General features: G+C 35.1%; 4 protein-coding genes across 5 annotated transcripts; 2 read left to right on the top strand and 2 right to left on the bottom strand.

The window, feature by feature from the left end:
- Positions 1–215: 215 nt before the first annotated feature.
- Positions 216–449, top strand: LOC104901701 (dolichyl-diphosphooligosaccharide--protein glycosyltransferase subunit 4A). The gene has a single exon (XM_019251350.2). It carries the CDS (start codon positions 216–218, stop codon positions 327–329), a length of 114 nt encoding a protein of 37 aa, XP_019106895.1. The 3' UTR covers positions 330–449.
- Positions 450–7,736: 7,287 nt separating this feature from the next.
- LOC130589937 (uncharacterized) lies at positions 7,737–9,410 on the top strand. Its single transcript, XM_057391589.1, has 3 exons — positions 7,737–8,513; positions 8,600–8,645; positions 9,236–9,410. The coding sequence occupies exons 1-2, from the start codon at positions 7,737–7,739 to the stop codon at positions 8,636–8,638; spliced, it is 816 nt and encodes a 271-aa protein (XP_057247572.1). The 3' UTR covers positions 8,639–8,645; positions 9,236–9,410.
- On the bottom strand, positions 8,724–9,140 carry LOC125492358 (uncharacterized protein At4g04775-like). The gene has a single exon (XM_057391588.1). It carries the CDS (start codon positions 9,138–9,140, stop codon positions 8,724–8,726), a length of 417 nt encoding a protein of 138 aa, XP_057247571.1.
- A 2,362-nt stretch (positions 9,411–11,772) lies between the features above and the next one.
- Positions 11,773–26,787, bottom strand: LOC104901700 (alpha-aminoadipic semialdehyde synthase). Of its 2 annotated transcripts, XM_010689299.4 has the most exons (25): positions 26,442–26,787; positions 24,802–25,068; positions 24,632–24,718; positions 24,423–24,552; positions 23,258–23,431; positions 22,877–22,959; positions 21,963–22,079; positions 21,762–21,837; positions 21,128–21,299; positions 20,666–20,762; positions 20,364–20,530; positions 20,207–20,246; positions 19,767–19,907; positions 18,073–18,420; positions 17,355–17,435; positions 16,752–16,817; positions 15,957–16,074; positions 15,390–15,519; positions 14,773–14,852; positions 14,143–14,301; positions 13,785–14,022; positions 13,541–13,649; positions 13,181–13,342; positions 13,016–13,085; positions 11,773–12,152 (listed from the first exon to the last, which is right to left on the bottom strand). In XM_010689299.4, the coding sequence occupies exons 2-25, from the start codon at positions 25,048–25,050 to the stop codon at positions 12,100–12,102; spliced, it is 3,147 nt and encodes a 1,048-aa protein (XP_010687601.2). In that variant the 5' UTR covers positions 25,051–25,068; positions 26,442–26,787; the 3' UTR covers positions 11,773–12,099. The 2 variants fall into 2 exon arrangements, with proteins under 2 accessions (XP_010687601.2, XP_057247028.1); XM_057391045.1 differs by lacking the exons at positions 21,128–21,299; positions 21,762–21,837; positions 21,963–22,079; ... (4 more) ...; positions 24,802–25,068; positions 26,442–26,787 and adding an exon at positions 20,893–20,966.
- Between the last annotated feature and the right edge of the window lie 782 nt (positions 26,788–27,569).

Raw genomic sequence — 27,569 nt, 5'->3', positions numbered from 1 at the left:
CCTTCTTTGACCCTCTTTCCTATTACAAATCCCAAAACCCTACACTTTAATATTTGCTCCAATACAATCGAATTGTCAGAAATCAAAGGTAAGTTCAAGTGTTTCTAAATAAACAGTTATAGATTTGATTTAATCGATCTACTCTTCTTTCGAGTAGTACATTGGATTATCATAAATTTTACATCTTCTCAATTTCAATTGTTTGTGATTCGCAGATGATGGATGATCAAGATCTGGGATTCTTTGCCAATTTTCTCGGCGTCTTCGTCTTTGTACTGGTAATTGCTTACCATTTTGTAATGGCTGATCCTAAGTATGAAGCAAATTAACGATTCTTCTTCCTTAATTTACTCATGTACCCAATAGTTTCTTTGTAATTGCCGAACAAATTTTGACAGTGCATCTTTTTATCGATGTAATTTTTCAATATATCTAGGTTTTATTACTTAGAGCGACAATGGCTTATTTTTATTTGTGTTTGAAATGTTCCGAAAGTTGTTTTGCTTATTGATGTTTTTAGCTGCTTCTTCGCATCAATTTGATGAAATAATTCTGTTAATCAGGAATATTGGGGGAGGGGGGTTAATTGATCTTATGGTTGTGCTGAATCAAGCTTGTTAACCATAAAATTCTTCTGTAGATTATCATAGAGTATCCACTATATGGCAGGTTTGCATTTTTTTCGTTACCTTTGCGGCCAGTTTGATAGGCGCTTGTAGATGATGATTATTGCAAGGAATTTTAATGTAGTTTTTGTAGGAAAAAGAAACTCATGTCAATGTTGATCATAACGAGAATCTAAGTTGAGATATGGTTTTGAGTAAGAATGGAAAGTTGTGAAGAATATTTGTATGTTTGGGGTTGAGATACCATGGTAATGAGTAGAGATTGTCTTGCAAATTCATATGGTCTCATCGCCATTGCCATCACTTAGTTTTGCCTACCAAAGGGCCGATAGTCTTTTTATGAAATTGATTAATTGATGTTCATATTATACTAGATCAATGAGTATTTAGGATTATTGATGTTGTAGTACAATATGTTTGGACAGGAAGGTGTGCATAGCATTGTACTTTGGGATTTGTTGGAAGTGTCTATATGAAGTTCTTGATTTGTGTTTGGTGACAAAGACTGAGAGAATCCGCAATTGGTTCTGGACTTTTGACTTTTATTATTCAAATTGGGGCATGAAAGTTAGAGCAAACATCCTGGAGAAGCTCCTGTTCACTCTTGACTTTTAGCTTTCTTCTTAGAGGTAGCCTTTCGTGATTATGTAGACGAGCTTAGGAAGCTTGGACAAAGATGGTTCATCATCTGATTTTCCATGCAGAGGGATTTGAAACATGGGTATAGGTAGTATAAAAGAATGCCATTGCTCATTCATTAGTCATGTTTTATGGATGATAAGTTGATCATCTAGGGATGAAGGGAGGGTGAAATGACTTATTTTTTTGTTGGGTGTCTTTGTTTGCTGCCTAATTAGGAGTTTCATGCACCACTTAAGTAGGCTACATTTCTGTATGGGTCTTTGATATCATTGACCTTTGTAATTTTGACCACCTAATCTACCTTATATATGTTATGAGAATTTGCTGCTGTGGCGGCTACTTTCATTCATATATGTAGTACTTTGTATATCATGTCAATTGCATATTTGAACACAAATGAAAAAAAATAATTTGAGTTACTATATCTAGAACTTTGGTAACACTAGAGCACAAAAAGTGTGAATGAGCTGAGATTGTCGGTGAATGGTGCCTAGCCAGACGAATGGTAGTAAAATAGTTATTGCAAGAAAGACTTAAAGGTAGAATGTGGTTAGTTTTGATTAGGGGTGTAATTGAGTTGAGTCTGTTGGTGAATACTTGGGTTTAGCTCAATTTAATCTCGTTTTTATTCGTTTATTTGGACCTCAACATGAGTACAATAATACTTGTTTACCTATGTTTATGAACAACTCATTTACTTATGATCATGAACAAAGCTAGTTTTTTGCATTAAAAGAATCTTGTTTTTATAATATGATGGATAGTTTTGACATTAATTATATAAATTTTCCACTTGTATTTGTTGTGTGTATTTATTTATTTGGATTTGAGGTTTACGTTTAGTTGTGATAACTTATAGAACTATTGAACAATAATTTGTTTATAAAGTCGACTTCGATTAATAAACGAGTCAAAAATCGAGCTGAGCTTGATTAAATTTAAGGAGCTTGAATATGAATATGAGTATTCGGCTTGACGTGGCTTGTTTATTCCCCAGTTGTTAATATGTACTCCCTCCGTTTCATTTCAATCTACACACTTACGCTTTTCATGCATGCCGATGCAAAATTTTGAGGACACATATCTTTAGTTTTGTATTTGTAAAAATTATAAAAAGTACATATTAATAAAATACATGTTATGTTGAATCTAACAAGAGTCCACATGACTATATTTTCATCCTCGTATAAATCACAAATGATGGTGAAAGTGAAATTTGTGAATAGTGTAAAATGTCAAAGTGTGTAGATTAAAATAAAACGGAGGGAGTACAATTTATGTGCTGAGTGGTTGGCTAGCATATGGTCTCCTTTAATTTTAGCAAGATATATACTCTTATAAGGAGTATATGTTTTCCTCCTAGGTGCATATGATTCTCCCAGTTTCTCTTTATTCCACCTAAGGTTGCTTATCGGTCGAGCCGAGCCCGAATTGTGGTTTGCTCGGCTTGTGTTTGTTTAAGTTTATCCGAGCTCGAGCCGAGTTTGAAGCTTAACGAGCTGAACTTTATTCGAGTCGAGTTTTGACCAAATTTAAACGAGTTGAGCTCGATATGTTCACGAACATGCTTGACTCTTTATCACCTTTTTTTACATGGCTTCTTTGTTTTTCCTTTTTAAATATTTGAGATTTATAGGTTTTTTTTTTAAACAATGAAACTATTAACTTATTATTGTGTGATATCTATAGGTTAATATATTTATGTATATATATAAATATATTATATTTGTATATTAAAGTATAATCGAGCCTGTTCACAAGCTTTCGAGCCAAACTTTGCCTAGTTGCTCGTTAAAGTCTCGAGCCGACTTCGAATCCGAGCCGATCCCGAATTGTTCGCGAACAGGCGAGACTCATTAACACCCCTAATTTCATCCACTTTAAACTCTTATGCAATTTATACGCAAGAAAAAATTGTAGTAATGTGGAGTCTTGTTGAGTTGTCTCACTTTATAATTTTAGATATCAACTCTTAATATTTTTTACTTTTTAGATAATTAAAGATATATTTAATGGTCAAAGTTTTAACCTAGCAAGCGTGACAATCAAATTATGCGGATTTTAGAATAAATGATAGACTTAACAAGGATAAGGAGAATGATCCAAGTTTTGATGTTGTATCATATTAGAAAGTCTAGTTTATTCTCTAGTATTTTCTCCATACCATATTAAGTTGCAACATGGTGGTACTAGATAGAGGTAATTAGTTGCCAAATAAAGTAATATTTTAACTATGTGAGACTTTCTAATAAGCAAAGTATTACACCATAAAACTTAGAAATATTCATATATGAAGTGAAGTAGTAGGGAAAGAAGAGGAAAATAGAAATCTTACATGAAAATGCCGGTTGAATTGGCTTTTGATCTTGATGTCTTTTGTTAAGTGTAATTTCAATATTTTCCCTGTTAAAAGTAAAATAAAATTTGAGACAAAAGGAAAAAAAAAACACAACAATTTCAAAAAGATGATAACCAACCTGCTGAAGTTATTTATATTTCCGAACTTAATCTCTCGGGATTATAAGTTTATAACATGCAATTTCAAAAAGCCAAAAAAAGTTTATATAACATTTTCCAAAAGTGAAAACCCTTTTGAAACCAAAAGTCTTCCCAACTAATAGGGCCAAAATGTAGAGATGATATTATAATGATTCAGTAATCAACAATTGTGATTTGTGAGCACAACAATCACTTATCATCGAGTCAAAAATCAATTATATAATAAGCGTTCACCCTAAATATTAATTACTTGATTATGATAAGAAGTACTCCCTCCGTTCCATAATATAGTGCTTACTTCTCATTTTTCACGGGAATTAAGGAAAATGGAATGAGTGGTAAGATTTCCAAAAAATATATTTAATAAAGTGTTTTTTTGATACTTTTGTATTGAAACTAGTTATTTATTTTCTTTTTTCTTTAAATAAAATCAAAAAGCAATAAATGTTCCTTGGAATGGGAGTTAAGTACATAGGAGGGTACTCAACTTTGCTAAAAGTTCCAGTTAAGGTACTGAACTTTCAAAAGTTCCAGTTAAGGTACTGAAATTGGATGTCCGTTACTTTTGGGTGATTTTCTGTCAAATGCACCGTTTGGTACATTTTCCTAGGCGCGTGTGCAACACGAAACGCCACCTAATGATTACTTTTAAAGAGGCGGTTTATTTCGCGGGTATTTATCTCAACTCTCTGTATTCTTTGTCTTTATTTACTTTCCTTCTCTCACTGTTCATATTTACTTTCCTTCTTTCACTCTCCTTATTTAAATCACTGCAACTCTTTGTCCTCTTCATTTACGCCATTTATAATCATAGTATGTGGCCAACCCCAAAACCTCCAAAATTCCCAAGAATTACAGAGACTTCAGAAGAAGGTATATTCTTCTTCATTTACTCCTTTTTTTTGTACAGAACTTCATTTACTCCTTATTTTTTTTACAGAACTTCATTTATTTCTTTTGTTTTCCTTTTTAGTACTTTTTGGTTACCTTTTTGGTTGTTGTGTGTAACTGGAGCAAAAAGGGTTTTTTTGGTTGTTTTCTTGTTTAAAAAGGCGATTTTTGGAACTAGTTTAAGTTTTTTTTTTGTTGGATTTGTTTGTTGCATGTTGATGACGCTTAGGGTTTGATGGTTAGTAAAATAATTTTTTTTTGTAATTGGGATTTGGGTTTTGCAGATTGTGTGAGTGTTAATTGTTTATGAAGTTTAGTTGTTAAACTTAAAGTATAATTTATACAGATTAGGGTTAAGTGAAATTTAATTAATTTTTTATGTTTCTGTTAATGACTAGGTATGGAAGCTTTTATCCATGCACACCCTTTGTGTTCACATCAAGATATCCTAGTGACCCACATTTTCTCTAGGGTAAGGTGGGAGGATCAGTACAAGCTTGAGCTGACTTGTAAGAAATGGAGGCTTTGGTGGAGACTCAGAACTTATGGTAGTACTTTTTTCTGGCTTGATGATCGTAGGCACATTGAGAAGTGGATAATAGATGATATTATCTACAACAATGGGAGGGACCTCCATGCTTGGATCAACAAGGACATGACTCAGTACTTTGATGGGTTTCCATGGTTGTTCAAAGAGGATTGAAGATGAAGGATGTTGGTGTTTTTTTTTTTTGGGTTGGGTTAGGTTTGTTTTGCCTCTGTCATAGCAGTAGGAGGGGTAGAATGTGACAGCCACTGGCTTTATTTAGGGTGGTTGTCACTGCTATGACAGATTTGTTTTGTTGTTTATGAATGCAAGCTCCAAAAAAACTTTAATATGTTCTGTAATTGGTTGGAGCTTGCCAATTTTTGTACTTGTTACTATATATATATATGAATGGTTTTTATGCATCCTACAATATCATTGGTGTTCTTCCATTCCTTGCACTTACTTTAGTATATAAATTTTTGTATGACAGATTTTATGGAAATAAAACCTTGCATAAGTGTGCACCATGGTGGAGAGTGGTTTGTACATGGTGACATTAGATACGAAGGTGGTCAAGTAAGTGTGTTTGAAAACTTACCTGATAATGTTGATGCTTCATATGTAAAACAAATCATAGACAACTTGGGTTATAATAACATCATTAAGCTGCATTTTGTTGATCCTAGGAAAGACTTTAGTACTGGTATTAGATTCTTGGGCTATGCTAAGCAATTATTTGATCCATTTTTAGCACTACTTTTACAATACAAGCTTGTACATGTGTACACAGAACATGCAATAGTTAGGCCATTTGGGGTGGGTAATGGATGGAGTGGAGTTGGTCAAGTCATTGTGGTGAAGGGTCCTTAGGTGGTGAAGGGTCCTTTGTGCAATTGTTGTGTGATGGAGATGAGCATTGGTCCCTCCTCTAAATACTGACCATACTAGACCCGAACCCCATGTAGATATAGACTATGATACAGAAGGCACAGATGAGGATGATGATGAATTAGTTAGTGCCAGGACCAAAGTCAGTGATGAAAAGAAAAAACAACAGTCTTATGATGAAGAAATAGAGATGTTAAAAAGAGTATCTGCAACTAAGGGATTAGGAGAAAATCTGTTTGATGGTGACTTTGAAGGTGATACTGATCTTGACAGTCATAGTGAAGATGAAGATGAGGAGTATGGGTACTTAGAAGCTGCACCTTCAAAAAAAATAACAGCCAGTTGCAGCAAAGGGGTAGATGGAGGGGATGTTGGAGTTGAGTGTAAGTTTTTTGTAGGACAACAGTTTGAAAATGCAAAGACTTTCAGAAAAGCATTAATTGACTACTCAATTGAGATTGGGAGAGAACTACCATTCACTAGGAATGACCCCAACAGGGTAGGTGCTAGATGCATGAACAAGGAAAAAGGATGTCCTTGGAGAATTTGGGCTTCAATGGAGAATTATAAGAGAAACTTTATGGTGAAAACATTGGTGCCCAAGCACACTTGTGGAAGAGCCCCTAAAAACAGAAACATGACAGCTACTTGGATTGCTCAAAATTACAAGAGCAAGTTCAAAATAAATCCTTATCTGAGGCTACAAGATATAATGGAGACAGTCTGGCTAGAGTGGGGATTAGGGTCAGCAGAGGTGTAGCTTACAGAGCTGGAGGAGGGGGCAAAGTTTGATTGTAGGGGAGTATATGGAGCAATATACCTTGCTGCCAAGGTATGCTGCAGAGATAAAAAAAAGTAACCCAGGTAATACAGTGATAATTAAGATGGATGGAAATATTTTTGAAAGAATGTACATTTGTTTTGAGGCACTGAAAAAGGGGTTCATAGCTGGATGTAGGCCTTTTATATCTCTTGATGGATGTTTCTTAAAAGGACCCTATGGTGGACAACTTTTAGTTGCTGTTGGAGGGATGGGAACAACCAAATGTTCCCAATTGCATGGGCAGTAGTAGAGGTTGAATCAACTTCTAGTTGGACATGGTTTTTGACATTTTTAGGGGAGGATTTATTATCAAATGAAGGTGCTGGTTACACTTTCATGTCTGATCAGCAGAAAGGTTTATTGAAGGCTGTGTCAGATGTGTTTCCCCAAGCTGAGAGTAGGGTATGTGCAAGGCATGTTTATTGTAACTTCAGAGGGGTGTTTGGTGGTGGCTTAGAGTATAGGAAGCAGTTCTGGATCATGGCTAAGAGCACCACAGAAAATGAATTTTCTTCTTAACTTAGAGCAGATGAGGATAATATCTAATGCAGCTGCTGATGATCTCTTAAATAGGAACTACAAGAAATGGTGTAGAGCCTTCTACACTCCTCTATCTTGTTGTGATAGTGTGGATAACAACATGAGTGAGGTTTTCAATGCCTACATATTGAACTCAAGGCATAAACCTATAATTACTATGTTGGAAGACATCAGGGAGGGGATAATGGAGAGGCTACACAAGAAGAGGGATAAATAGGGAAGAAAGAGATGCTGTGTGTCCAAGAATACAACAACAAGTTGAGAAGCACAAGATTGGTGCTAGGGGATGGAATGCATTATGGGATGGGGGTTCTCTTATGGGGTGAGGGAAGGGGCAACACAAACAAAATATGTTGTCAATTTGGAAGCTAGAACTTGCAGCTGTAATGCATGGCAAATAAGTGGGATTCCATGCAAACATGCAGTGGTTGCAATTTGGAACAAAGTTGATCAACCAGAACATTATGTTAACCCATTCTTCACCAAATCAGTGTATTTGAAGGCATATGACTACTTGTTGGAGCCTATAAATGGAGCAGAAGAGTGGCCTAGTTCAGAAACTTTGGTAAATGCACCAAAACTCAAGAAAGTGCACAATAGGCGCCAAGTGAAGAGAAGGAAGGCAGCTGGAGAAGTTACAAGTTCAGGGAAATTGAAAAAAACAGGCTCAGTAATGACATGCAGCCTATGTGGTGTTCAAGGGCATAACAAGAGAGGTTGCAAGAATGTACCTACAGAGTCTGTGCGCATGGGTGCAAGTGAGTCAACTAGTAGCCGTGCACAGAATGTACCTACTGTACCCATGCACCATAGAGGTGTAGGTGTATACACCTACCCAAGTGGCTACCAAAGAGTTGCTACTCTCCAACCACAGCAGCCACCACAGCAACAACAGCCACCACAACAGCCACCTACTCAACCCCTCAATCACACAATCCCACAAAGAAGAGTAGCATGTTATTCAGATTATGAGGGTGAGCAGACCATATATTCATTCAGCCAAGAATACTCATTTAGCCAGTCACAACCAGGGGGTTCACAAGCTTCACAAACAATAACTAGCCAAGCCTTACAGGTATGTGATTTGATTGAATTAGCTAACATTTTCTTAACTTATAATCTGCACATGTATTCTGAATTAGTTTGTTTATATATATTCAGGACCTAGCAATGGCTAGAAGGATGCAAAGGAGAAAATAGTTGAAAGGTAACTTATATTTAATTAATAATATGCTACTACATGCTTGATATAGTAATTAGAGTCCTAAATAAACCCCTTACATAGTTATATATTGTACCATAAACAAACAAGAACAACAAGGAGTACACAAATCCAAGCCCTAACACACATAAATCCACCCTTCTTCATTTTCAGCATGATATATTTTGATTCAATCTTCCTTGCCTTCTCATTTGCTGTCTTCAAATTGTGCCTCAGCAACATCACTTCCCTTCTAAGCTCCTGCTTCTCCTCCATTAACCCCAAAATCACATTTTTTTGCCACTCTATAGGCTCTTCAACATCACACCATTTGAATAACTTGCACCCCCTTGTATCAGTCTCAGCATCGTAGTCAGGGCATGCTACAAACCTTCTACCAGGGTTGTCCCTTGTCCAGGCTCTGATTTTGGTTACAACAAACCCACAATGACATCTTTTGGGAATTGGGGGCATGGAACCACCATAGCTATTTCTTGACATTATGCTGCCTAGGTGAACAAAATACTATGAATTAAAATTCATATTGGTAAAAAAGGGCAAAAAATTAACATTAGGTTTAATTTTCATTAATGCAGTTGCTTTGTACCTGATTAATGGAAGGTGATGAAGTTGATTTTTTTTTGCTGCTGATGGAAGAACACCAATATCAGAAATTTTTCGTGTTGTGGAAGTTCTTATTTTTTGCTGCTCCTGATTTCTTGAGAGAGATGATTTTTTGAATGTTAATATATCTGTTAATATGGTTCAGTTTTAAATAATATGTTCATTTGTTACCGTTGAAGAATTTCGCTGGCTTTTTTGAATTAAAGGGTACTGAATTAACTGTCATTTTGTATTTTAGTGCCACGTCACCATGTATTTATTGCCATGTCACATTTTACTTTTAATTTAGGGCTGTTAACGGCAACGCAAAGTTTAGTCCCTTAGACTAACGGCCGTCCAATTCCAGTACCTTAACTGGAACTTTTGAAAGTTCAGTACCTTAACTGGAACTTTCATCAAAGTTGAGTACCCTCCTATGTACTTAACTCCTTGGAATGGTGTAAAGTAATAAATGGGGTTTCATGTTTCGAGAGAAAAGTAGGGGTATTTTGGAAAGTTTGTGTAGAAATTAAGGATAATTTAGTCCAGATAAATTGACAAAAAAGAAAACAGGCATAACATTTTGGGACACCAAAAAAGGAATGTAAGCACTATATTATGGGACGGAGGGAGTAGTAATTAATGGACTACTTGTTATCTTGCACCGTTGAGTTAATTGTATAAAATAATCTAGTGGTTGTGAGTTCTTAAAATTTTAAGAAATTAAATAACACATGAATTGTAAGGGAAAGGGAGTTGATTGTTTAAACTTGGAAATGACTTACATTGATTGACATACCATCCCACTTGCTGTTGGTATTGATTACTTTATTCGATTTTCATATATTTCTTTTGAGATATATTATTATATTTACAATATATATATATATATATATATATATATATATATATATATATATATATTAGTGAATTTTTATACAAAAATGCTTTATACTTCACTCTCTCTCCTCATTGTTGGTTCATGTGCCATTTTTTAAATTGGTAAGAGAGACCTTGTCTAGACCTCAACTCGCACTGTGTTATTGGTGTTATTGGTCTAGCATTTGCGGACGAGGCACTTGAGATAGGGGAAAAGGTAAGTACCAGGTACCACATTAAGAAGGATTCAATCTTGTGTCCTAAGGTTACAAGGTGTATTCCCAATTAGCTACACCAAACAAGTTTAGTTGGTTCATGTGTCATTTAACAATGTTGCAACTTGCAAGTACTAATAAACAAATGGAGGGATGTTCTTCTAATAAACAAATGGAGGGATGTTCTTCACAACTTATTTTCAGTTCAGTTGCAATTAGTTCACTTCAGTTGCAATCAGTTCACTTCAGTTTCAATTAGTTAAGTTGCTAATTTATTTCTCTGATAATAAAACAATTATTATCATTATTATTATTACAGTTACGATAATTATCATTATTATTATTACTGATATTAATATTAATATTAATATTACAATTACTATATTATTATTAATTTATTATTATTATTATTATTATTATTATTATTATTATTATTGTTATTATTATTATTACTCCTATTACTATTGCTTTTACTATTAGTAAAACTATTACTATTACTATTAATATTAATATTAATATTATTATATTATTATATTATTATATTATTATTATTATTATTATTATTATTATTATTATTATTATTATTATTATTATTATTATTATTATTACTACTACTACTATTATTATTATATTGATATTGCTAATTATTATTTTGCTAATTCTTTTTTTCTATATGATTTTGCTAATTATATTGAAAATGGTAATTCAAGCCTAAGAAGGGGTGCCGAAATCCCAGGCACTGCACGACGTGCGAAAATCAACGGGGGTGGGGGGGGGGGAATTCGACGGTGGTATGGAGCTGTTGGGGTCTTGTTAGATTCGTCTTGATATGTATACTTTCAACATGTCAATTTTGTATAATTTTAACTAATAGTAACTAAAGATTATTAGTCAAAGTTGTGCATTAGCATGCGTGAAAACTCAATTGTTGCAATTAGAAAAATAACTTAGGAGGTATATTCTAAGATGGACGTTGTTGGATTTGTCGAAATGATTTTTTCATCATACATTTTTCTTTTTGCAATGAATAATTGCCTTTTCTTTGTGTATTGCATTATCCTTCTCTGAATTTTTTTCCATCTAATAACGGTTAACCAATCCGGCAAGTGAACCAGTACTTTTGGACCAGCTCCACAAAAAAGGCCCTATTCTTTTCAACTTATCTTAAATGAACTTATGTGAGATAATATTAACTTACCTTATAGTCATTATTAAATCATATCTAAACTTATCAGTTGTTATTTTGCGAGTGTGTCAAATTTTATATTTTTGCCGAACTGAACTTATCTACTTATCAGACCTTAGAGTGTGCTCTCTTCACCTGAAAAACCCCGATTTTATATGAACATATTGAACTTATTTGGAACATATTGGACTTAATTGGAACTTATTTGGAACATATTGGACTTGTTCTTAAATCAGTATCATAATCCAAATGATCCGTAACATCCGACTTTTATAACTTAAAAAGGATCAAGCCTTTCCTTGTACACCTCTTTGGCTTACCCCTCAGATAAATTAAAGTTGCAACATGAACTGTACATAAATTAAGATGAACTATACTAAACAGAAGATCTGGTGGGTATCTTTATTCAGTTACTTTGGCATGATTGATTGTTAGAGGCTTCGTCGCTTCGCGGTCTCGAAACTATTTATCAGCGAACCGATTCGGAATATGTGATTGAATATATGCATGGGTGAAATCGGATATGGCTATATGCATGGATGAAATCGGATGATGGAAATTGGTAGGTAGTTTGGAATCATTCTCTCTTCTCCAGCAAGGTGATTCCATATGCTTGCATTATGTCCAAGGCTGCAAGTACATAATTTTTTGTGCATTAGCTTGAAATAAACGTTTATGGGAAATGTATGGAACAGTTCTATACATGGTAAATTTACAATTTTAAACATAATTCCAGTATGTCACCCTGTGTAATATACGTAATATTGAAACTCTCTCCATTTTGGAGCATTTGGCGTAGTTAACTTTTGATGTATAAAAGTGGAAGAGAATCAATAAAAACAATTAGTGAAGTAATGCATCAAATGAATAGAAAGAAAATAAGAAATTGCAGTTATCAAATCAGAAACGTCCATAATAGAAAAGACAATCGACGTGAATCAGCGGGAGTGCTTAACAACATACATTGACGCTATTTTTTTTTGGTCCCCCTTTTGGGAACCCGTGGTAAGATGAATTTTTACATTGATGATATTGCAGAAGTAGCTTTTCTTGTGTATTTTTACATGTATTTAGTTGTATGTGCACCCTGAACTATTACTGTCGGAAAAATTAGCACGATATCACTAAATTGTGTTACAATAATATATACAAAGTCGAAGCAGAAGGAATTTTTCAGATGGAAAATTGATGTATATATTGAAATTATGGATAAACACTAATATTATTCTATAGCATTAAAAATTTGGGTATTTTTTACCTGGTATAGATCATGAAGCTGTTGGTTGTGTTCAAGTAGGATGTAATAATGTTTAGCTCAAGTTTTTCAGCTTTTCTAATTGGTTAGTTTCCACTTTTTAATAGTTAGATCATTAATTCCTGCTTTATCAATCATGATGTTAAGGGTTTGAGAATTGGTCTATATCCTTATATCTTCACATCAGTGTCGTGCCAAGACGTGTACGAGTGATGCTAATGAAGAGATATCAAATTACCTGGAACATAAACTTCTGGTTCGATGGGCCTCAATATACCTCTTGTCTTGATCTTGTTTGCAAGCAAGAGCTGTAATTTCCAACCAACAAAAGGAAGGGAAGGAGATCAGCATTTACATGTTTATTGGAGCAAAGCAATAGAAGAAAAGATGGTGAAAGATGTACCAGGGCCCCTATTGCTGCAGGAACTCCAACAGTCAGAGCCATGGCTGATATAGTTCTTCCTTTTTCCGTCTTTCCAAATCCCAAGAGGATTGCCTGGTGTTTCTCCATCTCTCGGGATTCCGGGAATTCTACCTCTATTTCATGATAAAGAAGGGCCATATCCTGATAACCATCCTTTTTTTTAGTTCAAGATTGTCGGTAAAAATTTAACCCAGTCATGATAATAGATGACGACAATAAAATTGAAAGAAAAGAAAAACAGTACAGTTTTTCTGATGCATCAACTAATAACTGCAATAACAGTTTTCAAGCATATAAATGGATTTCAACGTAAATATGCAGTGATCGAAAAACAAGTACCTGCTCTGTGCCAGAATAAGCAAGCTTTTCTTCCATCCGAAGACAGGTGACATCAAATGCAGTCTTACATGTAGAAGGTATTAACTTTTGCTCGATGAGTCCTAGGAATCTTGTCAATCAAATAGAAAATAATTTCAGTCACTAGTATTTTTTCAGGGGGTGGGGGTTTATGAATCATACTGGTAGACTCGAGCTTAGACTCCTAAGTTTAATATCTTAAGCACAGAAATAGTCTAAAACTCACAAGATTGTCCTTGCCGTCTTTAAAGCAGTTGTCTTCTGTTTGCAATGTCCAAGTGATATGATCTTTTCTGCAATATCAATCTCTCTTATCACGGAGCCTGATAAAGTCTCTTTTTCAACGTCAAGAAGCTCAAGTGTAAATGACTCAAATGTTGGTCTCTCAGGACTTGTAAGAGTTCCTTGGGATTCAGTGTCAAAGAAACCGATCCTTGCTAATGTCCCCATAATTTCACTAAAACCTACACAGTTTAACAGCCTTAGTTACTACATCTGTAACACACCTCAATGATAATTTTTAAATGTAAGATTAGCGTAACACGACCAAGACAATATTATCAGAACTTAAGTCACTGTCATGCCTTCGTAACGGAGAGTTCCTCTGAAAATTGTTGATGCTTCATCTCCAATTCTATAGATGTCTCCATAAATCAGAGAATCACGATTTGGGAGGACTTCTAATGCAAAAGCTGGAAACTCAGGTAGCCTAAACCTCACAGCTGAATCATAAAGATTATCCCCTGCAAGTTTGAAAGAAATTGTCGTAAAGATCGCAGAAGTTTATAAGGCTCAAAGCAGGGACATGGCAAGTGCCTACGGAAATATTCAAGGTGCCTTGATATATTGAATTAGTTCATGGTTCAAAGCATCAATGGTGCTTTCTCTTTCTCCCCCTCTCTCTCCAGATAGACCCGTCTTTGAAGTTGCTCCATATTTCAGATTATATCATGGAACTACATTCTAGTGAAACTGTCTAGAAATTTTTTTACTGCTAAATTAACCATGTTTATGAAGAAGTGAGACCATTTTCATCTGATCAAACAAACAAGGGTTAAAGAAAGTCGCGTTTTCACCTTCGTCTTGTCTTTTCCTCTTTTTAGTCTTATTTCCTTCTCTATTTTCCCTATTTCTGGGGTGGGTAGAGAGGAAGGTAGCTTAATCCAACAAAAAAAACTGATGTGAACTGTAACATACTACTTACAGAAGCTTACCACTAACTTGTATTACTTCTCCATGAGATCTATATGTGGCAGGATTACGCCCAGCTCTTAACGCACCAGCAGGGTTCCAACTGGATGCATGAGAAGAGGAAATGGCATTAACTTTCAGCGATAACCATCGAGTTTTGATAGACTATGTAACTGGCGAATCTGAACTTTCTTTTAAGACCAGATAAGCACATTCTGGTCTCTGTGTCTACCGGTTGTAAACACATACATGACTAAAATGTATGCCAAAGATTACTATAAGATAGATTATAACATGCCCTGTATAAGCAGATTTAGTGCGTTAAAATTACTGTAATTTCGAATCAGATTATATATCTTCTCCACTCAAATCAGATACTTCATGTTACATATAATTTAAATCCCTGGTATGCAAGTCAAGAGCATAATTTAGTGCAATTTTTCCTTCTGTTTCTTCAGTAATACACATCTCATCTTCAAAAAAAGGTAACAGAAGCTCACTGTTATTACACAAGTCAATTGGGCTGAAAGAAACTGCATGTCTGCAGCATCAACGATGCTTATTTGCATTGAGTGGATTAAGCATACAAAAAGAAATTTATCCATCCTTAGTAAACCTGAGAAAAAGATGGAAGAGTTACCTGAATTTATAGGCCAACGGATTGTTGGCTGCTGCTGGAGATGGAAGGCCACCGCAATAAGAAGTAAATGAACGCACTTTTCCCCCTTGGTCATGCGCTTGGTCAATCATTTTCATTGCCATCATGTGATCTGCATCATTCAATGAGTTACTTTCGAAGAATACGTTTGAACTATATGCTATAAAACATTGTAAAAGAAAACCCAAAGTTGAATTCATCTTCAGAGACTTGACAAGTCTCTTCCATCACATAAAAGTCCAAATTCCTTCATTATCAAGGTGTCTTATCCAGAGGTCTGGTAGTTGATCAGTACTCAGGAATGGAGACATTCATGAAAGGAGGAGCCTGATGTATGGTACTATAATTGATTTTTGTGTCCTTTTATTTAATCTGGGGATTCACATGTGCGCGGTCTTAAGAATAAAAATAACAAAGTGTTGTACCATTACACGGAGGTTGTTTTTGTTTATCCAAAGAGAAAATAAGTAAGTCTGTTTTTAATCTGTTTTACTGCTACTCCACACCAAAAAATAGAGATGTTCAAAACATTCAACGCAGTAGGATTACCTATTCCAGGATCAAGCCCCATTTCACCAAGAACTGTTATACCAGCATCTTTTGCATTTTCGCCGAGCTTTAACAAGGAATCATTAACATAGCTAGCAGTAACGAGATGCTTTCTAAGCTGCATCAGAAAAAAAATATATCACATGAATATTGGCAATTGTACGTGCATAATTTTGCCCCAATGCATGCAGTATAGTTTCTGGATGCAGCACACATTTGACATATCGTACATTCTATCTGTAATTTTAAAGCATACAAATTATAGACCATAGATATATCTGTAACTCTGTAAGGTGGCCTTAGACTCAAAAATGATAATATAGCATGTTATGAACTGTTAGCAACAGTAAAGGTACAGAGATACACAGGAATAAGACCAATATAAGTTGTTTACACATAGTAAAGGTGAATTTGCAAATTCAGACATTGAAACAGATAATTCGCGGCCACCCTAGGTGACGATTAAGTCTTGATAGCTCTACTTGTTAAGTATAAGGGTTACATTGTCTAGTCCAGAAAACTATGTCAGGACCCTAATAACTAGAAAAGTGCAAAACACTGCAGGACCTTACTCTCCTTATCCCTCCCAAAACCAACCAGTTTGCACAAAATTTAGAGTATGATCACTTCATTATTTGGGCTGGTTCTTCAATTTATATGACAAACCAAGCTTTGGGTCCATTAGTTTCTAACAAATAAAACAAAGCTTCAAATAAAATATGCATGTAGCTAATAATTAGATATCTTATGAGGTTGACACAATAATGAGATGAATTGTAACCAAGGAGAAAGTACCTCAATGCATGCCATTGCTATCACGACATGGCAACTAGGAGGAAGTAGACTAATAACAACTTCAACCTGGGATTCACAAATAATAAGCTTAAATTTAGTTTACAATTTGAAACTCGTAAGCCTTGAAGATTGATGAAATATGGAACTCAATAGCATAATACTATCTCACTGTATATGTAATAGAAAACAGTTTAGATCCAGATGGTATGGGTTATTACAGAATTTCCCAACAATTCTGTAAATATAGAGACGTGGCTTACTGGCACATAATTCGGTAATAATCTTAATCGTTACACATCCCCGAATATAAATTGCGGCTATTTGAGCCATTTAACTGATATGGTTACTTTATTTGATAACAAATAAGATAAATCTCCAAACAGTGACCTATCTAGAATTAACTCACTAGTAAGCAACCCGAATTCCAATTATTATAGAAGTTGAAAACATTGAGCTTCCAATCTAGAGTTGGCTGATAGTAAGGCCAAGGCTCTGCAACATTTCCTTCTGTATATTTCCCAGGCAATTATGATGGTTTACTAAAGGAAGGATCAACCTGGTTTGTTTAACATATAGCCTCTTATGACATTTTTTAATATTTACCTGTGAAACTAATTTGTGCAAGCTCTCTTGGTCTGACACATCAAGCTGCACAGCAGTTGCATTTGGAATACCTTGTATGACCTGCAGACAACAAACATCATCAATACAACACCTGAGGCTGAATTTTTGTTAGGAATAATTCCAAGAATGAACCAAACATGTACACATATTCTAAAGTGATATTCCACAGATCTGCCAGACTTGTTATGTATAGTAACAACTCACAAGTAACTCACAAGGTTCCCTAGAACCATTCACAGAAGCATGTTACTTTCTATTGTATAATGGAGATTAGTATTGATTTCTCCATCCCAAACCAAAAAAGAATTTTTTTGAGGAAAGATCTTAAAAAGTAAGAAGAAACTGTTGGTACATCAGATAAATGATATATTTAAGATAGATATTCTACAAAGTAAGGACTAAAGAGTCCATTGATTTTGGGGCAGCAGGAGTTGCTTGTTGGGGAAGCATGCATTAATGTTTGATAGTATTGGCTTTATATGACTAATATGAGTGCTGGAGGAAAAAAATGTCCCATTATGCAACTTTATGAACCAGTAACATGTTATGCGAGAAAACTCAGGAAAGAGGTTATGATTGCACAGATATCTGCAGGACAGAACAAATAGAGCAAAAAAATCTACTTTTTATATATATATATATATATATATATATATATATATATAAATATATATATATTAATAACTGAAACACAAACCTCTTCCGCTTCTCTCAGATATAGAGATGCAACAATGACTTGAATATCATCTGCCACATCAAAGTCCGAATCCATGCAGTTCTCAAACAATGGGGAAGAGGAAAGGCTTTTAGTTGATGTTAAAAGCTCAGCAGCTGGTCGGCAGACACGACCAGCACCAAGAATTAGAACTGATGTTTTCTTTCTTGTCTCATCACCATTCTCTAAACCATTCTCATGAATCTTGCCAACTGTGTGTGCAATCCTGTTTGGTTGCTTCTCCATGATCCCATGTGTTCCACTCTTACCGGCAAGAGATGTTAACGAATCAATAATTTGGTCCAAGACTGATCTATCATCAGCTCCAACCTATCAAAAATAAAACCCAACACATATAATAGCCAATTAATTCTTCCTTGACACATAGGTAACGTAAAAACCAAGACTTCATATATCAAGGTATCTTCATCCAAGTGAGTTTATAACATTGCATTGTTTAAAGGATCATTGAACTAAATTCTGTAGATGTGAAGGGAAGGAACAAAATAAGATTTTCAAAATGCATAAAGACTGAAACTTAACTGCATCACCAATATCATCATCAAATAACCGCCTGGAGACACGCTTTAGCCACTGCCATATTTTGACAAGACTGACAATGTTTACCATCTCGAAAAAGGTTGATTAATTGACTGATGATGTTTCTCTAGTCACTATGATTAGAAGAGTAATTAACCTATGCAATTTCACACTTATCAGTCTAAATCTTCTATTTAAAGAACCTTGTCCTCTTAATCTACTCTATGTATATTCCAGGTTATGCTGCAGAAAAACAACTTAAAGAAGACAGACTCGAGTCATGCATTCAAAGTAAAAGATGGGGATGTAAAATCTCAGCAGCTGGTTGGCATAAATAACCAACAACAAGTATACTACTGCTACTTTCCTTCTTGTCTTGTCTCTGTGAGACAGCACAAAACAGTTCTCATGGATCTTGCCACAGTGAGAGCAATCTAGTTTGGTTGATTCACCACAATCCCATGTATCCTACTTCTATTGGCAAAATAGGTTAATATATGGATTACGTGGTCCAAGACTCAGCTAACATCAACTCTAACTTGTCACAAATGTAGCAAGAAGGCAAAACATTATACTACAATGATAAGAAGACACAAACTTATGCGCACGTGTTTATACAACGATACCTTAGAAACTTTTATTACTGGCAACCAGCCATACACCAAAGGTTCGCAGCACACAACATGACTTATCAGGGAAAAAATAGGCTAGCATCAGTTGTGCGATCAGAAACTCCCGACCCCTATAGGACCTGGGGAATCACCTTTTAACATTCAAACGACTACTGAATTAAATTCAGTCAACGTGAGGTATGAATGTAACATCTTCAACGTGCACAGAGATATCTGCAATGTCAATATCCAGAACACATGACCAGTTTCCAGGACGCATAACCATGCTTTTGCGAGACTGATGGCGTGATTTTTAACAAAGTTCAGACGCATCACTATCATGACAACAATGTATTTAACCTAAGCAATTAATATGATGTATCTATTAGTCTAAAGCTTCAATAACCTAGTGCACTTAATGTACTTTCTAGTTTCAGGTTCTGCAGAAAACCACATAAAGAATATTTTGTCTAGTAATATATCTAAAGAAAAAAATAAGGAAAGGAGGGATTGAGAGCTACATACTTCAAGTTCTGAGTATGATGTGACGTCAGTGCTCTGGCCAACATGACACTTCACCAAGCGGAAGGAGCCACCAGCGGCTTCTATTTTATCCAAAGCTTCATTTATAAGAAAGTCATCAAACAGATGACCACTCAAAGACACCTGTCCATAACTCAATATATTAACACCTAGCAAGTAATAAATCATCAAAAATAAACCCACCATGCCCAATTATCATCCCTATGGTTTCAAAAGTACAAGAAAATTTTCTAATTGAATAAAATAACAGTAATTTCAGTGAACTGTATAGTGGCAAAGCAGATAAACTCCAAAAAAGCAATTGTCGCTAGTTCAACTTTTCCCCAACCTTTCCATTAGAGGCCTTTGTCAGTATTATAGAGGAAAATAGAGAATGCAAACTTAATGAAGCATAAAAAAAAAAACTAGTTAAAGACATTTACCAATTGCGTGTGTATTTTCTTATTCGGATGAGATAATTCACTGCAACACAGGAAACAGAAGGAAATTTAACTTGCTCATCACCTATATCATGGTTCAGTATGCATGCAGAGAGGGGGGAAATAGCTAATGCAAGACACTGGAGAATCAGAAGCTTACTCTGTAGCAGATTCTCTCATACGAGGAATATACTCATATAAAGATGTAAGTGCTCCCCTGTGAGTTATACAAGCTTGTTTCAAATGGGGAGGTAATTCCATTAAATCTTTTGTGGATGCCAAATACCCAACGAATTGTGACAGGATGTTTCCAAAATGCTGGGAAGCCTTCAAGATAAGCACAAATAGTTAGAGGAAAGAATGTAGAAACTTACAGCCAGTTTTCAAACCCAAATTATACCAGCATTAACTACTATTATACCGAAAAAGAGCTATCTCTGATAATGTATATTAGCAGCATACCTCTTTTGCAAACTCAGTGGGAAGGATGTCAACAGCTGAGCATATCACACCACTACCCTCCATGTCATAATGGTATGATTCCATAGATGGATCAAATCTGTAGACAGAAAGTTCGATAATCTGAGCCGAATTTCAGATACATCAGCTACCAAATGGGTATCTAGGTCCATTCTCACACTAAAGGTACAGTCTACAGCCTAGTGACACCAGGGATTCAGGATATCCACCTGAATATACTTGCTGGGTTCGTTTGGGTCTGTGCTGATGTTTTAGACAAAAATATCATCGTATGGTACAGATTATTTCTTAATGGCAGAACTCTATCATCTTGTGAACAGTATGAAGTCGACAACCAGGGGTGAAGTAACAAATGAGGAATGAAAAAATGGAGACTTAAATCAAGAGCCAAACAAGTTACAAATTTGTGTTCGCAAATTGAGATAGAACCTTAGAGCACGTTACCTAAAGAAGGGTGAGTCAATTGTGGTGTCTTGGTTAACAAACTCAATGGATCCTCCAATGTCACAAGTTATATCAGCGATACCAACAAGTGGACATCTCTTGTTCATTATATCTTGAAGCTGCTTGTTGGTCAACAGCCTAGGAAATCTACGCTCCCAGTACATGCAATTGACTGGTCCCAAAGGGAAAAGGAAATCAAATAATAAACAAGACATTGTAAGTAATCTTTATGATGCTTAGCTATTATGGAGGAAAAAACACAGCACATGCATGCATCACTCAGCTAGTATGAATGAATAATCATACTTAGATATTCTGGAACACAAATCATTTTCAATTTTAAGACAATTTCTGGCTTCCGTAAAGTAGGTTAGATCTGGCACATCTTTTTTTCCTTCGACAGGATCTATCAGACATGTACTTCCTCCATTTCTCAATACATACAACATCCGAAAATTGGCACTATTCACATACTAAGTGCATTGGCATGTATGAAAGTCAACAAGTTGCATGTATTAAGAAATAGAGGTAGTATATAATGCATTAAATTCCTAGCATAGTATTGATCATTTAGTGGAATTGAGTTCAGAGTAGTTGACACAAATATGTAGAATTGTAGATACAAACCACATACCAATGACAGATGCATATGGGGCAATCTTTTCATGAAAAATCGGAGTGTAATGCTCTGGATGTGAGTAGTAGTCGGCCTGAATAGCAAAAACACAAGCAGTGTCATAAAAATATCTAGATACAATATCATAAAATCAAAATTGTCATAAAATTATCAGTCCACAGACCGCCATTGTACATTGCAAGGAAGGGAGAACATTACTTTATTGAAAGTTCTATTGGGATCTTTGGGTTCAACCATATCTTTACTCGTTACAACACAGCCATATACTTGGTAATTTCTCTTCATTACTCGAGAATGCTGATTCTGGGATCCAGCCTGAAATATGTTGAAGATCTATTAAGTGGAAAAACAACAGCAATCGTAGTAGCAAATAATTTTGAGCATAAAAATAGACACCGAAAAAGAAACTAACATCAAAATTATGTGATATACCTAATTAAAGGAATCATTTTCGTCATCACAAGCTTACAAAAATAACTCCCCGCTAAAAGAAGGCTGTAGACAAAGGCACTCTGCCTATAGGAAATAACATTGTGCACAGAGACCACGACATATATACATGTCCTTTATTGCTCGGAAATATAGTATGGCGTCCACACAGCCAAATCATCCTCAGAATCATATTCTAAAAATCATTTCTGAATTTACAAAATTGTGCAGACATACTAAACTGATCAAATAGTCGCTGTTCTCAATGCTCCCCAAAACATCCAATTACTAACAAAGTTTACTTCTATAATTTCAAGAAAGTAGAAAGTAGAACATCGATATCTCAGGAAAGGCATAACAAATTAACAATGCTCTCTAACTTGTAACGCAATAAAACGACCTTTCTCGTAATTCTTATTCAATAAAGAGGTGATCTTTTTAAGTGACTCATTGAAATGCAGAAAAAGCTCCATTACCCCTTCCATGATAGATTGCTGCCATCATGTATGGACTTAGACCTTTAAACTACAGCTAAGGTCTTGTAAGTAACAGATATTGATGAATTGCTTCATTTTGTCTCTAAACTACTGAAGCAAGATCAGACACAGTCACACAACAGCTTGACCAACGGCACTAGGTAATATATGCAAAGAGGATTCGCAGAAAAGACTTAATATTATTACTGTTTCAAAGAGCTCTGGAAGTCTGCTGGGATCCACAAAGGTATGAGGAAGCAGCTTGAATATCTCTTGTGCACCTTGCGAAACTGTAACAATTAAACTTCTTGTCAAAAACCACAGATGAGACTTTTCTCTACGAGTAACAGCAAATTGAAAAGCAAAACAATGAAAAATATGCCCCAAGTAACATATGATTCATATTGGTATTCAAGGTGTGAGATGCACTGATGAATTGACACAATACAGTATACATTTAAACAACAAATGTAGTCAATAGAATCACTAGTCATTTGATCATTAGTTAATTAAGATAGAAAATTCATTGATTTATTCGGGATCAGTGGAGATACAAATTGGACACAGATTACCAAGGTGAAGCAATACCATTTCCGGTTCCAGTAAAGACAAAAACAAGAGGACAGATGCCAGATGGCAGTCCTAAAGTGGAGATCTCTTCACCCACAGATATGACAGCAGCCTTGGCAGCAGCAAGTGATGGATACATGTAAGATGAACCCAGGGAGAGAAAGGGAGTTGAATATCCATAACTTAGATAACCTGTAATTAGTAGAGAATCAAGATCATCAACAGCCAAAATAAATCAGGACTTGAAAAGTTGAAAGTAGAAAATCACATGGATACTTCAATATCAGTAAATATTCGCAAAGATATATCAGAAAAGAGTCTTATACTTTTATCCTTGATGTCAAGCATAAGACAGCAGCAATACATATCATGCTGTAGATTAAAAGAGAATAGATTTAGTATCTAACTAAGTATATAATACGAAAATGATGAATACAATAATGTAATCAATGACAGGTGCACCAATCAGAGAGGTACTGATGACTTTGTATCTCTAATCAGAAATTGGCATCAAATGTTCACAATCCTACATCATCATTTTAGGTAAATTGGTTCTGAATCTCTAATCAGAACCTGATTCATTCAGGAATTTGGCTCCACGAGAAATTGAACAAAAAGCTGCTGAATTGGTAAGTCACAATCTTAGTCACAGTCCTGGTAAGCAGAATTTTGTTTTTAGGATCTCAAGGTTTGAACATGCTCGTTCAATGGCCATCTCTCATTTGCTTCCCTTGAGATGGAGTTTGATAGTTTAGCATACAAGTAGGACTAAACTGATTCAGATGAACAGTGAAACTTTGGGACCAGAACATCATTTCTTATTGAGTTCTCTGATGGAAGATACAGAATGAAGTTGAATATGCTTAATTGCTATGGCAGTTACTAGATTTGGACAGAAAGGTGGAAGAGATGCAACGCTAATTGAGTTATCTTCTTGTCCTCTATTAATGAGTAGACATGCTATTACCATCATTATAATGGGAACTAGGGCACTCTTGCAGTCTTGCAGTCTTGCTTCTAATAGTTGGTGCAGTCATGTTATGCTTTTGTATGTGATATATTTTTGCATGTTATGTGATTCATAAATGTTATCACTGCGTAACCCAGTAAATAAATGAGGAATCCTCAAAGACAATTTATACAACAAAAAAACTGAAAAAGTTCAAGTGGAGATGGTACTTACGCTGTCCTAAGCCATGCAAAAAGTCAACCATTCCAGCTCTGCCAGCATAGATTCCAAATGCCAGTAACCTTTTCCCATGATCTCCAACAATGAGCTCGTAGTCATACAGGGTTGCCCTTTCCGCCAGAATCTACAAGAGACTATATAAGATGCCGCACAATCATCACAGTACAAGCCTTGAGGAACACAAGATGAGTAACATTACAAACCTTGTCTAACAAAGGCATGTTTTCTTTCTGCGCTTTGTGTGTGTGTGAGAAGAAAGCATAGCCTCTGTCAGGAAGAATCATCTCTAGCTGCAGCAATAAGTAAAATTACTTTATTCATCTGAAGACACAAAAAGTGTATTCACTAAAAAGGCAAGCGTCAAGCGAAATACCTTTGGTTGTTTAACGCCCACAATAAGACCACAATCTGTCAAGTCCTCAGATACCTCACAACCAACCTCTTCATAAAGAGCGTCATGGTAAATTCTCTTGGTAGATGGCTGAACAATTATCCGAGCCACGCCTGCATTACCTTTGCCACTGTGTAGAAGTCGAGCGCAATGAGCTGGTGTTAAAGGAGCCCGTCTTTCCCACTTGTTACACATCTCCGAAAGAATTCCAACAACTCCATTTCCAAGCATGGTGTCTCTAATATTCACCTGATTTTGAGATCAGAGACATGAACAGATAATTTCTTGTATGAAGCATAAACAGTCAATATCTTACTACATGGACTATAAAAACTTTTACAACTGTATGACAATATTTTCAAACATCCAATATAAAGGCCAAAAACTCGATCCAGATAAGTTAAGTGAGGAATTGAGTTCATGTGCAATGGTAGCAAAGTAACAGCATTGTCCAAACAGCTTTATGAAACCAATAGCATTCAATGTTCACAACCCTTCAAAATGAGGAAAACTTTTTAAGTAACAATTTTCTATCACCAGAGCAGTGAACATTACTAACGAAAACTGATCCCTAAAGCTTCCTTTAACCGCATATTACATAGAACTTTTGCTTGGAACCTTGGCTTAACCAGCCAACTCAAGTTAATTAAATTAAACGAAACCACTGTTGGTGGGCGCACCAGGCTCTCACCTAAGAATGTCTACAGTCAAATGCTTATTAGCCATTAACATTACTGGTACAAATATTAGCCAGGTGGGAAGGTTTTTCCTTTTGGGTCAATCCTAGTTCCCAAGTGCAACAAATGAGTAGTACAGTTAATACTTAATAGTTAATAGGCACTAGGTCTAGTCCTTGGAAGTAAAAATATGTTACTTGAACTCCCATACCCATTTCAAGTACATGTCTAAGTGTCCAACTCACCAATTTTATAAAATAATCTTACACGTTTTGGCTCAAAATGAAGTGTCGAAGTATCCATACTCATGTCAGAGTGTCGAGGATCCAACACGGATACTTAATATAAAAATTAAAATGAAGCGTCCGAGTGAAGCTTCCAACCTTCACAAGTTCACAACCATCCAAACTACCACCACATCACTTAAGGCACCATTACAAGGTACTATACACCACTCCCACCATCCACAGTGCCATGAGAATTGAAAGATCACCAGACCTATTCAAAATCTTTTCCATTTCATTTTTAACCTAGAGAAATTTGCGCCACAGTTCCTTCAATTTATTGAAGAATTATTGAAGATAGTCAATACAACCAAATAGAATAAATGTAACAAGAAATTTCGGACACTGATTTATATGCATAACATGATCTATATTCTATACCCCAATCACTCAACTTCCAAAATCAATTCCAACTAAAACAAAACTTTACTAGTCAATTGTACCCAAAAACATAAAAAAAAATAATTTTTAAAATTATTCCCACTTGTCATAGTACTAAAAAGTTAAAACCCATATTATTTTCAAGCATTTTCAGCAAAGTAAGTCAATTATCAAATCTACTACACTTTCTAGAATATTCCCTAAACAACATAAAACTAACATTACATATACCAGTTTTACTATAAAGTTAAAAAAAAAAAAAGGAAAAGAGAAACCTTACATGCAAATTAAACGCCAACTGAACTTGCTCTTGATCTTGATCTTGATCTTAAACTGTAACTTCAAATACTAAAACTTTTCTCTTTTGAAAAAAATATTCTTGGGATTATATCATGCAATTCTGCAAAACTAGCAAAAAAAATAACCCTTTTAAACCCAGAAATATTTCGATGATTTTTATGGATGATCTTCTGAGTTTTGATCAAATTTGGTGTATAAGATGACAATATGATGATTCACTAATCACTTATCAACAACTGTTAACAAAGCATTTGGTTGAAGAGACGTACGAAACACTATCAAACAAACTCTTTCACTCAAAATTAAATTATTCAATATGGTTTGAAAATAAAATATTGATTGTATATAGACTATAGTATGCTCTATATAATACTTTATTGAGAACTCGTTATCAAAGATATAAAAAAAAATAAGTTAGTAAAGATGAGTTCTTGAAAGTGTAAGAAATAAATGAAAGAACACGTGAATAGTTATTAAGTGAGTTGATTGCCTAAACTTTTGGGTGGACAACGTGACGTACATTGAATATTGATGATGAAGCTATCCAATTTTACTTTATGTTCTTGCCACATCACAACATCTCATTTGTGTTCATATGAATTATCAAGTAGATTTGGTTCAACATATTGTTAATTGTTTCCATTTGAGTCTGATTTGGATTGACTGGCCACGTAAGAAGAAAGCAACTCGCCACTTGAATTAAAATACACCCTATCCTACGGCCCTTACCCCGCCAAAACTTTTTTTTGATTTAAGGTTGATTGATGCAGATCTTTTATCGTTAATATTTTGTATAATTAAGTTAAGAAATATAATTAATAGGAGACTTTGTCATATTAAATTTCCTTTTTTATATCATTTTTTTATAAGATATAACATTTTCAAATCTTTTCTGACAACTTAAAACCATAAAAAAGTAAGTGTTTGGTTAGAAATGATAGAGTATAAATCTATTCCTGGGGTTTCAACCACTAGCTTAAGCTTTTGGTTGAGTTGGTCCTTTGATATGGTATCAGAGCCAGCGTGACAAAAAGGTCACGGGTTCGAATCTCATCTACCCCTCCTTTCTCAGTGGAATATTTATGAGGGAGACCTGTGCTGCATCCAC

Source organism: Beta vulgaris, chromosome 8 (genome assembly GCF_026745355.1).
Source record: "Beta vulgaris subsp. vulgaris cultivar EL10 chromosome 8, EL10.2, whole genome shotgun sequence".
Classification (NCBI taxonomy): Eukaryota; Viridiplantae; Streptophyta; class Magnoliopsida; order Caryophyllales; family Amaranthaceae; genus Beta; species Beta vulgaris.
This window is presented reverse-complemented; position numbering and strand designations above follow the sequence as displayed.

What these genes read in the sequence shown, in the direction of transcription:
- LOC130589937 (XM_057391589.1), top strand. Translation starts at nt 7,737, where the DNA reads ATGGGATGGGGGTTCTCTTATGGGGTGAGGGAAGGGGCAACACAAACA. An exon ending in TAACTAGCCAAGCCTTACAG is followed by an intron (nt 8,514 to 8,599) that starts GTATGTGATTTG and finishes ATATATATTCAG; the next exon opens with GACCTAGCAATGGCTAGAAG.
- LOC104901700 (XM_010689299.4), bottom strand. Translation starts at nt 25,050, where the DNA reads ATGCTTGGAAATGGAGTTGTTGGAATTCTTTCGGAGATGTGTAACAAG. An exon ending in CTTTACTGGAACCGGAAATG is followed by an intron (nt 22,960 to 23,257) that starts GTATTGCTTCAC and finishes TAATTGTTACAG; the next exon opens with TTTCGCAAGGTGCACAAGAG. An exon ending in ATTGACTCACCCTTCTTTAG is followed by an intron (nt 20,763 to 21,127) that starts GTAACGTGCTCT and finishes TTCTGTCTACAG; the next exon opens with ATTTGATCCATCTATGGAAT.
- LOC125492358 (XM_057391588.1), bottom strand. Translation starts at nt 9,140, where the DNA reads ATGTCAAGAAATAGCTATGGTGGTTCCATGCCCCCAATTCCCAAAAGA.
- LOC104901701 (XM_019251350.2), top strand. Translation starts at nt 216, where the DNA reads ATGATGGATGATCAAGATCTGGGATTCTTTGCCAATTTTCTCGGCGTC.